We start from the raw sequence: 15,466 nt of genomic DNA, 5'->3' as shown, positions 1-15,466 counted from the left end.
TTTTTATGACATTTTGTTGAGTGGGGGGGGGTTAGTAATGACAGGGTTAGAAGTAGTTGATGGCCTAGGGTTGGTGTCTGAATAGGTTGAAGGGTGGGGGAGGTCCAGCATTAGGGATGTTATTTAGTAGGTCTAAAATTGATTTTATGAAGTGCTTGTTAATGTTTTCAGCTATTTGTGATGGAGGGGTATCTGGTGATAGGGTGTGTGCTCCATTTCTTCCAGGGTTAAGTAGAGAAGATATGGAGTGCCAATATTTACTGGGGTTGATTTTATGCTGGAGTTGAAGCTGGGTATAATATGACTTCTTATCTTTGTTGATTAGTTTTGTCAATTTGTTATGTAGTGTTTTGAAATTAACATGATTTTGTTTATTTTTGTTTTGTTTCCAGGTTGACCAGTCTAGGTCCCTCTGCTTCATCAGGTGTTGACATTCCTTATAGAGCCATGGTGCTGAGTTCTTTCTGATTCTTTTCATACGAATGGGAGCTACTGTATTAAGTACATGAAGGAAGGTGTTATTAAAGTATAGTACAGCATCATTAAGGGGTAGTTGTTTAAGGGGTGTCCAGTCTACTTCCTGTAGGAGATTGTTGAATTTATGCTGACAAAAATTAGTTAAGTTCCTAACTGATTTTATAGTGTGTACACTTAGTTGTTGGGAGTTTGTTCTAGGGGAATAAGCTGGTAGATGATCACTCAGAGAGTTAGACAGTGTACCTGAAGAGGGGTAATTGGCAGGGTGGGATACTAGAATCCAGTCTAAGGTGGATTGGCAGGTAAGATCTTTGCTATATCTTGTTGGAGCATTGATAAGCTGAGAAAAAGCATATAGATGCATACTATTTGTTTGGGAGTCAGAAGCTATGGTTTGCCAATCTATATTTATATCTCCTAAGATTATTGTTTCAAGGTTTATTGTTTGGGATGCCCAGGATAAAATATTTTCCAACACTGGTATATTGTGACATGGTGGATAATAACATAAGGTGGTGCATAATGAAACAATTTAATTAAAAATAAGAACCAAATATAATTTATATTAACAGTATGACTTTAATGTAAATCCATTTAATAAGCAAGGAGGAATAGTGTAGTAGCATTGTACATATGATAATTAACCATTGTCTACATACCATTGTTCTGATAGAGGTTTTTTAAAGTCCAAAAAGTTTCTTTATACCTTTTATCTGGAGAAAGCTTGTCTCACAATTCAGGTCCTATTCTGGACAAAATGTGCCCACAGGCAGTGGTTTTAAAGGGAGGCCTAGTTAGAGAGATGCTGCCACCTTTGGAGTTTCAAAGTGAGCATTTCTTTCCCCTGAAGGGTTGTAATCTTTTTAAAAGGGGGCGTATATTTAAAATAACAGAGTGGTTGTTAAATTGGTTGACATTTCAGTAAGTGGGAACCACTTTAGTTTTTGTAGAAGGTAGCAGTGGTGTGAATTGGAGTCAAAAAGCAAGATAAATCTACAATTCTTATTTTCTGTTTATAATCTATAAGTAAGTATTATAGATGTAATGAAATGTCAGAATGGGCAAATCATATTTTAGTAGGGGGAGGAATCAATTGTTTTGGCCAGGAATATTCTATTGACTTAGGATAGAAGATGGAAAATTCTGTAGTGAAACTTCAGTTAGAAAAGGACCTTGTTAATGATACTGTGAGGGTGCATGGAGAAAGCAAGTCAGGGATCAAGTGTCAGGCTTCAGTACTTATATTCAGAGACTAAAGGATTGATGATATTTTTATTGTCATATGTAGTAAAAGCTGATAGATGATAGACTTTGTTGGGGGGAAGGCTAATATTAGTTTTGCTAAGGTTAATTAGAAGTTTATTAGAGGTGATCTATTGGTATAGGCTGGTAAAAGATTGTTGAAGTGAGTTTGAAGGATGAATGGGCATGAATTTGTTTGAAGTAAAAGGATGTCATGTGAGTAAAGGCTGATGCTTAAGAAGTGCTTCTGTGAGATTGTTAATGTATAACAAGACCATTAATAGTCCTAAAATGTAGCCTTGGGAGACTCCCATGTTAAGGCTGCCATAGGTGGATAAATGGTTATTACAGTAGACTGGCAATGTTCTATTTTTACATAATCTTCAAACCACTTAATAGTATTATGGCCAAAGGTGAATTGAGCCAGTTTGAAAAGCAGTGAATTGTGGTCAGCAGTTTTGAGTGCTTCTGCCATGTCAACAAACACTTGAGCTGTTATAAGCCCCTCACTGACATTACCACAAATAGAATCAATGGCAAAGAGTAGCAATGTAGAAGTATTTTAGAAGATTTTATGTATTTATTTAGTTTGTTTACTGGGATAGTACACTGATCACAACAGTCCATTTGCAGGCACCACGTTGTTTGTCAGCAGGAGTGTATAGCTATTTACATGCTTCAGTAGCTGGCTCTACAGGATCTTTTCAAATATCTCATGACAGGTTAAAAATGAAGATAGGCAAGTCCTTCGGTGTCTTCAGTGGTGGCTAGAATGTTTATTTTCTGTAGCTTTTTGTAACAGAAAAATAAAATAAACCCTCTTATCTGAAGTAAATATCTGTAGATATGCTTTGTGTGTTTTATTCTGTTGTAAATAAATGAAAACAGGTACAATAAAACAGAAAGCAGCATAAGCTTTAAAAATAGCATTTTTCTTACCAGATCTCCCTTTTCTCCTTTCGGTCCAGCTCCTCCAGTTGTTCCTTTGTCACCCTTTATAAAATCAAATAAAATATTTAGCATATGTAGATAGTCCTAAAATATAATATAATATAATATAATATAATATAATATAATATAATATAATACAATATAATATATGGATATCTTAAAAAAACATGAGTGAATTACACAGTACATACCATCACTACGACAAATGGAGGGCACCAACTAGAATTACACAGCCTGGGATTAGCTCTCCAAACTACAATTCTTATAATCCTTAATAAAGCCAGGGCCATACTGAAACACATTCCCATGGAAAAGTTAAGCTGTTTAACTTAAAAGATAGTTTTCTCTTACAGCAACTTTCATATTGTGCCATGAGTGTTTTATAGAAACACATCTTAGGCACTTCATGAAAGCACAATGTGGATTTTAAGTACAGCTGTCGTATATCCTTATCTTACCTTATAAACTGTGGTGGCAATTAAACTGAAGTCTAACACAGATACATTTATAATAATAATATGTGAAACTAACCTGTCATATAGAAACATACAGATCCTTGGTGAGGACAAGAGATATTTTGAAAATAAGGAGCCAAAATACAAAGAGGTGGCATTGCTATGGCCATTAGTAAATATATCTATAGAACTGTATTGTAGGAATGTGTGTGTTCTGCTCCTTAGGGCCATATTGGCCAGAAATGGAAGTATATGCTGGAAACCAGGAATAAAGGAATTATGCATTACAGACAGCAGGAATATATGAAATTTGTATGTTCCTAGTGGATTTACCTGTCAAAAATACTATCATATTGAAATCATACTCAAAGTCTCAGGATTTTGACATTAACAAACAAATATCCCCACATTCATTGCAGAAGACAAGTGTAGCTGTTAGGTGTTAGTCACAATGGAATAATATGGAAGAGATTTTAGTAATAATGAAGACATTTTTATTAATTTATTATTACAATAAAGCTGCATATATGGCTCATTGAACAAATAGTTTTCTACATTTTAGATACCAAACACTTGCAGACTAGTCACTGACCCTAGGAACAAGTCAAGCACCCCTCACCTCAACTGTTATTATGTAACATGAAATATGTGTTGCATAGGAGTATATAGTGGATGAATGTTACCACTTTTTTGTTGTAATTATAGTAACATCAGATTGTATTGCAAATATGAGGATTGACAATTGAGAATTACTGAGTATCACAAACAATGACAGTGATGCAGATATATTATGAGTGCAAGTGTATATGTATGTTTCTGTGAGAGAGCATGTGTGTGTGTGGGGGGACTGCGTGTGTTTGAGGTTTTATTGATGGGTACAATCTACAGTTGTGGCAAGGTGCTCGTCATCATATCAGAAATCTGGTTGTTTAACATCCTGCTAGTGAATATTTACATTTTAGCATTAGCTGCTTCAAGAGCGTTAGTCTGGCAACCCAAAATTGTCATCATGATGTATATTCATCTCTGATGTGCTAAAATTTCTGTCTTTCTCAGTCTAAGCAGACAGTATATGCCCAACATCGGGGAAGTTTGACCAAGTGAGTGCCCTTACCTTATCCCTGAAATAACAAATGCAAGCCCACCCCTTGATTCCTTCTTAACAAATTTAAGTTATCCAGTGTTCTAAGGCGGGTTTCAAAATTAAGGTGTAAAATCCTGCCTAATTTAATGTTACACAGGTGCTTTTTTAATGTGTAAAATCCTGCCTAATTGAATCTGTTACATATAAACTTTCTTAAGGAGTATAATCCTACCTAATTTAATCTGTTACATATAAGCTTTCTTAAGGTGTAAAATACTACCTAATTTAATCTGTTACATATATGCTTTCTTAAGGTGTAAAATCCTGTCTAATTTAATCTGTTACATACAAGCTTTCTTAAGGTGTAAAATCCTACCTAATTTAGTCTGTTACATATAAGATTTCTTAAGGAGTATAATCCTACCTAATTTAATCTGTTACATATAAACTTTCTTAAGGAGTATAATCCTACCTAATTTAATCTGTTACATATAAACTTTCTTAAGGAGTATAATCCTACCTAATTTAATCTGTTACATATATTCTTTCTTAAGGTGTAAAATCCTGCCTAATTTAATCTGTTACATATAAACTTTCTTAAGGTGTAAAATCCTACCTAATTTAGTCTGTTACATATAAGATTTCTTAAGGTGTAAAATCCTGCCTAATTTAATCCCTTACACAGGAGCTTTTTAAAGGTGTAAAATCCTGCCTAATTGAATCTGTTACATATAAGATTTCTTAAGGTGTAAAATCCTACCTAATTTAATCTGTTACATATAAGATTTCTTAAGGTGAAAAATCTTACCTAATTTAATCTGTTACATATAAACTTTCTTAAGGAGTATAATCCTACCTAATTTAATCTGTTACATATATGCTTTCTTAAGGTGTAAAATCCTACCTAATTTAATCTGTTACATATAAACTTTCTTAAGGAGTATAATCCTACCTAATTTAATCTGTTACATATATGCTTTCTTAAGGTGTAAAATCCTGCCTAATTTAATCTGTTACATATAAACTTTTTTTAAGGTGCAAAATACTATCAAATTTAATCTGTTACATATAAGATTTTTTAAGGTGTAAAATCCTACCTAATGTAATATGTTACATATAAACTTTCTTAAGGTGTAAAATCTTGCCTAATTTAATCAGTTATATATAAGCGTTCTTAAGGTGTAAAATCCTGCCTAATTTAATCTGTTACTTATAAGCTTTTTTAAGGTGTAAAATCCTACCTAATGTAATCTGTTACATATACACTTTCTTAAGGTGTAAAATCCTACCTAATTTAATCTGTTCCATATAAGCTTTCTTAAGGTGTAAAATCCTACCTAATGTAATCTGTTACACAGGAGCTTTTTTAAGGTGTAAAATCCTACCTAATGTAATCTGTTACATATACACTTTCTTAAGGTGTAAAATCCTACCTAATTTAATCTGTTCCATATTAGCTTTCTTAAAGTGTAAAATCCTACCTAATGTAATCTGTTACACAGGAGCTTTTTTAAGGTGTAAAATCCTACCTAATGTAATCTGTTACATATACACTTTCTTAAGGTGTAAAATCCTACCTAATTTAATCTGTTCCATATAAGATTTCTTAAAGTGTGAAATCCTACCTAATGTAATCTGTTACACAGGAGCTTTTTTAAGGTGTAAAATCCTACCTAATGTAATCTGTTACATATAAGCTTTCTTAAAGTGTAAAATCCTACCTAGTTTAATCTGTTACATAGGAGTTTTCTTATGGTATAAAATCCCACCTAATATAATCTGTTACACAGGAGCTTTGTTAAGGTATAAAATCCTGCTTAATTTAATCTGTTACATAGGAGCTTTCTATGGATGATGTAAGACTAAGATTTTAAAGACAGAAGTATTATTTCCCAATCAGAAAAAAAAAAAGAAAAGAAAACGATAAATGCAGTGCTTAAAAGAAAATAGGAAAAAGGATTTACTTGGAAATACTTTGTGACACCTTTTGGATAAAGGTATTTTCAAAGTGTGCAGGAAGTTTTATCCCACAGAGCCTTGCAAAAAACAGGCTTACATAGGTTCATAGGTTCATACTAGGCTATCTGCCCTGGGGCATTTATAAGCCTAGCCAGAGTGTGATTGGCTTTCGCCACCTTTGATTTTGAGTTTACTGTGCCCTTTTTAAGGTTAGTTTACTGTGCCTCTGGCTGGTAGTGACACAGAAGTAATCCCTGGGGTAAACCTACGATCCCCCATCCACTCATACGAGAGTCAGTGAGGGGCTCTGCCTGACATGGGTTGGGATTCTATTCCAGAGCAAAGGGAGCCTCTGGGTTATGAATCTGTCCCTCCAGCATGTCCTATTTATTTCTGTGCTGAGGTTCAAGTCCCTCGAGCGTGTGGCTCTAAGGGATTTGGATTTTTTGAGGTGGAGCATGTCCATTAATTCTGGGCTGGACATAGCTTTATATGTCAGGCATAGATCGCCTCTAAGTAGGCGGTGTGCAACTGAGTAGAGCTGGAGTTTCTTTAACCGAGCAGCATATGGCATCTGTTTGAGTCCCTTGATCCTCTTTGTGAGGTACTTTTGGGGTCTTTCTAGTTGCTGCAGGTGTCGGGTAAGGTACATCCCAAATGGGGCACTGTATTCTATTATGGGCCTGATGAGGGATGAATAAAGGGGCACGACGACCTCCCTTGATCTAGATGTGAATCCTTTCATGATAAGGTGGGCTATATAGAAGGTCTTCCTAACCACTTTACCAATGTGGTTGTCAAAGGAGAGATTACTATCAACTTGGGTTCCTAGGTCCCTAATTACTTTCTCTGTACTTAATGAGTTACCACCTATGTGGTAATTTGTGGGCACTTTGTTTTTGCCAAAGGGTATGACTATACACTTTTTGGCATTTAACTTTAGGCCATGGCACTGGCACCAGTTATCCGTCTCTGTGAGACCTTTTTGAAGAATGCTCGTGTCAGCTGGAGAGTCAATTATGGCGTCCTGTTTGCAGTCATCTGCATACTTGGTCAGCCACAGTCCTCCTGTGTTAGCCTGTACCTCGGAAAAATATATACTGAACAAGAGAGGTCCCAGGACTGAGCCTTGTGGGACACTACTTGTAACTGGTTTCCAGTCTGACATGGCTCCAGCAATTCTGACTCTGTGGGTTCTGTCTTTGAGCCAGTTTGCAACCCATCTTGTGACATAGGGGTTTATATTTAAGCTGGATAGCTTATCTATGATGCCTGAGTGGGGTATTGTGTCAAATGCTTTTGCAAGGTCCAGGTAGGCTGTGTGGACTACCTTCCCTTCATCTATGGCCTTGGTGACTGTTTCAAAGAAGTCGACCAGGTTCAAGAGGCAGGATCTGCCCTTGACAAAGCCGAATTGGGTAGGATCTAGGGTCTGTAGGTCCCCAATGTCTTTGTTTATGAGTTCCATGATGATCCTTTCCATAGCCTTACAGACTTGGCTAGTCAGGCTTATGGGGCGATAGTTTCCAGGGTCCGTAGAGGTACCACCTTTGTGGAGTGGGACCACTGTTGCTGTACGCCATTCTTTGGGTACATATCCTAAAGTAAGGCTAAGATTGTACAACAGTTTTACGTGAGGGTTTAGTTCTGCTTGGAGTTCATGCAGGACACAACCCGGGACACCATCTGGTCCCATTGATGCAGTGTTTTTTTGGAGAGGGCAGCTTTCACCTGAGCATCTGAGATGTTATGGAGGCAGCACTCTGCTGGGATAGATATTTGCTCTTTTGGGGGATAGGGGGGGAGAAGTTTGCACTAAACCTGTCTGCCAGGATGTTGGCAATGTCTGTGGGTTCAGTGTATTTTTTGTCATTTTGGATCAACTCTGAGCATATCTAGGAGTTGCATCCCAGGTTCCTAACATAACTAAAAAAAAGCCTTGTGATTATCTTTAGTGTCCTGTGCAATTTGTCTCTCAAAGCTGGCCTTGGAGGATTTTATGAGGGATCGTAGTTTTTTGCTAGTACTGATCAGAGATGCCTTCCCTTTTAGGGATTTTGCTCTATCATGTAGTAGCTTCCTCCTTCTGTTGTACAGCTTATTTATGGCTGGGGTCCACCAGACTGGATGCCTGCCTTTGGAAAATTGGGTCTTGGTTTTGTTTGGGATAGCATGATCCATGCATTCCTGGAGGTGTCCATGGAATGTGTTTATATAGGATTCTGCAGTTTGGGCCGTAGTTTCCACTGGCCCGGGGGACTTGAAGGATTCCAACTCGGTTTTGAGAAGTGTGAAGTTCGCTTTTGAGAAGTTTTTCACTGTGGTTTTCTAGGCTGGGGGTGGGGTCGGGATGTGGATATCCAGTGAGATTAATTTATGGTCTGATCTCACCAATGAGGGATATACCTCTGGTATGGAGCATAGAGTCCCCATGTTGGTAATGATCAGGTCAAGTATGTTTTCACCTCTTGTGGGAGTGGTGACTAGTTATTTCATAGCATTTGAGTTTATAAATTCCAGGAACATTTGGGCTAGGGTGTTGGGGCTTGAGTAATGCTCCCAGTCTATGTTTAGGTAGTTGAAGTCACCCAATATAATGGTGTTTGGAGAGATCTTCATATTCTCCAGTGTTTTCAGGAAAGCCGAGTGGGATTCCTGATTTTGAGAGGGTGGTCTGTACCATGCTACAAACTGAAAAGCAGTTTTGCCCACTGTTAGTTGCATATGGATGGTCTCCGATGCTTCGTGCGATGCCACTAACCTGGAGGTGTGGGTATCTTTGATAAATATGGATACTCCCCTTCCTTTTGTGGTTTGGTCTGAGTTTTGGGGCCGAAAAGCATGATATGAGGTATAACCTGGTAGTGCTGGGGTGCTCTCTGAAGCCTTGAACCAGGTTTCTGTCACTGCACAGATATCAGTGTTCTCCATACTGAGGAGAGTTTCGAGTGCGTGCATCTTGAGGTTTAGACTTCTGGCGTTTAGCAGCATTACCCTTAGTTTCTTATTCATTGTGTTGTCTATGGAGGTGGGTTTGTCTTTTGAGCCTTGCCTAAAAAAGACACCATGGGGGTGGCTAGAGCCTTCGCCAATATCCAAAAGCCCAGGGGTGAGAGGTGCAAGCCATCCCTAGCGAAGCAACGTGGCTTGTCGAGCATGTCATCCCAGGCTGACAGACACTGGATCCACTTTGAATGACACCAAAAATTTTAGCCAGTTGTTAAAATCGATCACGAGACATGAGATGGCGATACTTTATAATGCTTTAGTCATTTGCTTACGTCATCTTCTTTAGTTGCTTTATTATCTTTGTCAAATCAGAGAAGGGTGTTTATTCTCACAGTGCTGATTATACACTTTCATATAACACCAAATGAAAATCCTAATCTGGCAGCCAATCACATCACAGTCAACATTACAAATGTCTGACAGTTATCACAAAGGATTATGATTATGAGCTGTTTCCTGAGGTACATGGTTGGATTCCCTCAGCCTTCATTTGCTACTGTTTGAACCTGAACAAGTCACTGAACCAGACAGTGTTTTGGGCAGTAGAGAACTTGAGGTAGGCTCTTCAATGGTCTTGTGGACTGCATGCTTAGTAACCACCTATGAATCTATGAACCTATATACATTTCAGCATACAATCGATGTTAGCAACCTTGTCAAAAGGATGGCTACTTTTACAAAATATAAATTCTCTGTTTTTCAGTAGTGTGCAAAGCTCCCCTCTCATCCACTCACCCAGCTGTATGGCATTATGCTCCTGCATCTTGGGGTAAAGAGACCTCCTCCCTCAAAATATGGTCACTGGAGTTTGCATGCACATGCAAGTGAAGTTTCTGCGAAATCCAGTCATTCAAAGGCATTATACTCAGCTCAGTTTCACTACCAAAGTAGCAATAAAGACAGAAACTTTAGCCTGCATTTCAACACAAAAATAAGCCTTTTGTATCCCTCAATTATAGAAAAGAATGCATAGAGTTTTACTTAATGAATGTTTGATTTAAGAAAGAAGTTGCTGCCAATTCATAATCTTGCCTCCAAAGTCTTTCTTTTGGCTTTACATTTTCATGATTTTTTTCATACAGCATATGTGCCCTTATTATTGTTATTCAATTTTTTTTTGCATAGTACAAGCATAGGAAAAAGCAAGACTAATGTAAGAAATTCTAGAGACTTTTCCTATCAAGAATTCGGACCTGGAGGATTTGTAGTAATAGACTTAGAAGAGGCCCAGTTTAAGTTCAATGATGGAAATTAATAAGATGGACTTTCCTCGCTCTTGGAACACAGTGCAACATGGTGACCTTAATGTTCATACAGTATTAACTGGCCTATAAAATACAGGGGATATCTGATCCATATATTCTGAGCTGGAGTTCTTCAAAATGGCTGAAAGAATATTTAGTTATTGTGCTGGTTTTTACTCATTAATTCTGGAATAAATAAAGGATTAGAATTTTTCCTGCTGCCAGAGTAAATGAAACAGAAGGATTTGATTAGGACTGAGTATCATCCCTGAAACAACAGGTAACTGAAGATGATTCTGTCATGCCAGTGTCATGTAAAGATTAAATTTAAATGAGCAAGTTGCGTTCTATTCCTCACATTTCCTTTTATTTTTTTTTTGGGGGGGGGGGCAGGCTGAGAGAGACTGAAAACAGGCTTGCTCAAAAATAAACTGCAATGATGGAAGGTGGCTGATGGATTAGTTAAAAGGTAGAAAGCAAAAATGATAGATATTATAACATGCAAATAGAATCCAGGCCTTGAGGAACAGCTAAGTGGTGATCTGCTTTTTAAAGTCCATGATAATGCTCATCCTGCCGGTTGCTGCTCTCAAAGAAACAATCTAGCCTTTCCCTCATTATCAGCTCCATGATTTCACAGATACCAATTTCAAGTTATGGTTTGGTCATTTCTGAGGTAAGTTCTAACCCCTTATGAGTGGAGGACACCACCAGGTTCTCCATCCATTCCTACAAACCGTTTCCCTTCTGAGTGAAAGAGCTGTATCCAGAGATCTGTACATACAGTACATCTGCCTAAGTCTTTATGATTCTGGGTATATGCAGTCAGGATCTGCATCCTGTTTTCCCTTAACCCAAGTTTCCATTGTTTGACTTCCTTTGGTATGAAACTGTAAGATGTCCTAATCCTTCTGACTTCCTGTCTCACGTTGGTGGTCTTCCTTCCTCCTCTTTCACAAATAGGAGAATAAATAATTAGTTGTGAATGTCTGCCTTTTCCGACTTCAGTGCATGCCTACCTCTTCTTGACAGTCGCCAACTCTGCTTTGACATTAATTCTTCCCCTTCTGTATCCGTAGAAGTATTTCTTCCCTCATTATTCCTGCTGCTAGACCTTTCTCCATATTTGACTTTGCCGTCCTTACTACTTGTCTAGACGTTTCCTTTCCTTCTTCATACGACTTCCTATACTCCCCTTGTCTTATTTAATTCAGTAAATGTCCCTTTCCTTGCATGGACTGTCCCCTTAGCATCCTTGAACAGCAGTGTATCTTTCTCATCCCTTTTGTTCTCTTCTTCCCAGCCTCTTTTTTGTAGCTGTTTATGCTCTTTTATTTACTTTTAACTGCAGGATGTTTGTTCCTTGCACATTTTGCATTATTCTATTTTGGTCTCAAAAGCTTTCCTAGCTTAACATGGACTTCCACTCTATACTTCCCCATGTTTTCATTTGTCTGTAGTTCTTCGTATCCAAGCTGAACCAGGTTATTGTATGGTCACTGCTGATAAGAGATACCTTTACTTCTCATATTCCAGCACTCTCATAATTATTATATACAATGTCTGATATTTTACCATTACTTGCAAATTTCTGAACAAATGAAATAATCCTTCTTGATCTAATACAATCACTATTTCATTCCCCCTACCTAATTTGTATATGCAGATGACCAGTTAGCTTCTAGAAAATTCCTATCATAAGAATTTTCTTTTTCCTGTCCCAATACCATATCCACTTTTTTATCCTGTACTGAATCCTCTTGGCATTCAGTGTTTGATATAGTATTAAGATTTCTCTGTTATATTCTATCATCTGTTGTTCTGCCCCATCCATATTATGATTTGCCTAATACGTATAAAATGTTAAGCACCTACCCATGTTCTTTTTTTCCTTTGTGAACAACTATCACTGGATCCCTATATGTCAGACCATGTCATTATTTGCTCAGATTTTCATCACATCTATTATGTCTGTTTTTCCTCCTGTATCTCTGTTTAAACCATGTTCATTTTCTTGCCTAAATTCCTAGCATTATTCAATATTAACTTTCAAGCCATCCTATCTGTCTCGCATGCCCTGTCTTCTGCCCTTTTTATTACTACATTTATCCTTTTTTAATGTTAGACCAGCATTCCACAGCATAGACATTTTCCTATCTATTGCATCTCTTGTCTTCTCTTGTAGTACTTTCCTGTTTTTAGTGTGTTTACCACAAGTTATCTTTCTCTACTTCCTTTATCTTCCAAACATTCTGCTCCCCACCCAACATTCTACAGCAGGTTAACGACATAATCATTTGATGATCCAGTCACTTCCCAGATATCATCATGGCTCCCCTGAAGAGAGGCAGAACAAGAGAGAGAGACAGCTAGAGAAATAGAGAGAAAGAGACACACAGAGATAAAGTCCATCAGTGGTACTGAGGTTTTCTGTTTCCTCTAATTGTTCTCACACTCAGTTTCTCATTCATATCCCTGCGTATCATTCAACTTTCTGAACCAAGCTCTGGGGTCCTGGATCTTGATGTCTTGCATGTAAATGGCAGCATGTCTGAAAACACCACATCAAACCCAATTTCAAATCCAAATATCCTGAACATTTTCTATGCCCGTTCCATGTGCCTGATCTGTAGGTCTGCTTGCAAAGTTATTGTTTCCAACCTCTACCATGGCATGTGAACATATCCAGCCATTCATGAGAAACTTTCGTAAGCACTTGGGATGATCTCTTCCCAACTTACTCTTGTACCTTTTTCCATCTCCTGCTTATCTCCTTCCTCTCCTTACCTTCTTATTGAGCTGCTTATGAATTAAGCCCACTTCTGTGCTGAAATCTGTAGTGAAAAACTAAACCATACAATACTGACATATATCTGCTGGAGAAAACTGGCCTGAAGCTCACAGCATCATTAGAAAATGCAGTAGAATCTCTCAAGCAAAACTATGCACTAACATAATTAAATCATGATTTCAGTATGTTTAGCAGTGCTTTCTGCATTTATTGTAACCATTTAATATAATACCTTCACTTTGTTGAGCAGTAGTCCTTTAGTTATTTATTTACATAGTTTATCTACTTTTTGTTATTTTGTTTGTTTATTAACCAGGTATGTAAACTCGTCCATGGACCCTGTTCTTCCATGACTTGAGCAAAAGGCACAAGGAACAATATCAAGATGGTACAAAACAAACTCAACATAACACATCTCAGTACTACAGAGAACCATATATATATATAGCAGATACCTTAAGAGCATGCAGTATCACATTACATTCAGTGAATTCTGTTTTAGCATTGCAAACACTTTTACTGCTATCTTTTATTTAATTGTTTTATTCTGCGTATATATACCCATTATGGCTTTCTACTTGGTGCAGGTATGTTTCTTTTTGTCATTCATTACCACAACAAAGCAAATATATTCTTATCTTCCATTTTAAAAATGTGTCATCTATAATTCTGGAGTGTATATCATTTTGCGCAGTTATGTGATTAACACTTTATGTAATATCAAGTGCCCCCCTTCCCGTCTTTAAATGGACACTATGCAGCAAGACTAACTAGGACAACAAAATATAGATAAATAAATAAACTATCTATGATATGCTCCCAGCAAGTACTAACAAACTAATTAAATGCTATAAACATATGGCAGCTTAAAGGAAAGACAATTTAAGATCAGTGCCCCTGTTTTCCTTAGATCTTACCAAACAATAGTACATGGCATTAGTAGCTTATGTGCTTCAGTGGACAGTATTCTTGATAAAACTAATGACCTGGTTAAGGAGGATTTTAGGAAATTTATTAGTTACATGTGCATGGGTTTGTGAGGATTTTAGGAAATTTGTTAATTAAGCATGCATAGATTTGTGAGGATTTTAGGAAACCTGTTTGTTAAGTATGCATGTGTTTGTGAGGATTTAAGGAAATTTGTATTCTTTTTAGTTGGCCATGTGACATCCGATACTAGGGGTGGTGATACTCAAATACATTTTCCAGGACCAAATGAAACCAATGTGTTTTAAAATCACAAACAGTTCATTGGTTATTTTGGAGAGAGCTATTATTTTTTTTTATTATTATTTATGATGTATAATATGCTTGCTTTAACTTTTATGTTAGCTGACTATAGTAATTTGATTCGGATGTTTTTATAAAAGGAACCTGAATGTTATTTATATCATTCTCTGAAGTTCTTGGAGAATTAAAGAACAACCTTTCTGAATAATGAATCCCACTCCTTTTGTTTGTGTGTTTTTTAAGTTTTAGTATTTCTGATATAACAACGTCATTGAAGCTTTTGTTGTTACTTATTGCCATCTGCCTGTGGAACAAAGAGGGATAAAGCCCTGACTGCGAACAAGCTTTCATGTGTTTGTAAGCCCATGCACTGGAAGAGGTCGCTGGTGTGGGAAAAGCTGATCAAATCTCCTTGGACCAGGCTGAGTGAAGTGTTACAAGGGCACATCTCCCATTAATGAATCACTGTTGTAAGACATGACTCCTAAGGGGAGGTTGTCTTCACACATAGTAAATGGCAAGGCTGATATGAGAGACCATGTTACTCATTTGTATATGGTCTCCATGCCATATTTATGCTTGGCCTTCCATGGAGACCTTATTTTGGCAAATAGAGGAAGGTTAGAGCATGTAGGAAAAATCTCCTTATGGGTGCCTGCATGGTGACCATGCTGTGTCTGGAATTTGAATGGGAGAGACTGCAACAATTTGCCAGGAGTTTTGCAGGTATGAAGACCAAAGAATTTTGATAAGCTGCTAATGGAAGCTAGATAGATTTACTCAAGATTGAGCAATAGTGATTCCAAGGTTTGGATGAAATAATAAACCAGCAAATGTCCTTCAGATTAATGTGAAGGATAATAATTCTTTTCAACATAGTTAAGAGACAGTGAAGGTAAAATATACACCAATACATGTTTCAGGATATCAAGTGCACTGTTCTTTCCTTCAACTGAACTCAGACAACTAGCAATCCTTTGTCTAGCTCTCAAATGCTTTATTACCTTATTTATAGTGCTCTAGC

General features: G+C 37.2%; 1 protein-coding gene across 1 annotated transcript in view; it reads right to left on the bottom strand.

Annotated features, from left to right (window-relative positions):
* Positions 1-15,466, bottom strand: part of COL22A1 (collagen type XXII alpha 1 chain) — a 2,341,282-nt gene that overhangs the window by 777,462 nt on the left and 1,548,354 nt on the right. Inside the window, exon 29 of the mRNA XM_044067281.1 lies at positions 2,659-2,712. Coding sequence (XP_043923216.1) covers positions 2,659-2,712 — 54 coding nt within the window. The remainder of the gene's footprint in view (positions 1-2,658; positions 2,713-15,466) is intronic.

Source organism: Protopterus annectens, chromosome 3.part1 (genome assembly GCF_019279795.1).
Source record: "Protopterus annectens isolate FY-2018-M chromosome 3.part1, PAN1.0, whole genome shotgun sequence".
In the NCBI taxonomy this organism is placed as follows: Eukaryota; Metazoa; Chordata; order Ceratodontiformes; family Protopteridae; genus Protopterus; species Protopterus annectens.
Note: the sequence above shows the minus strand (reverse complement) of the source record. Positions and strands in the feature narration are given on the sequence as shown.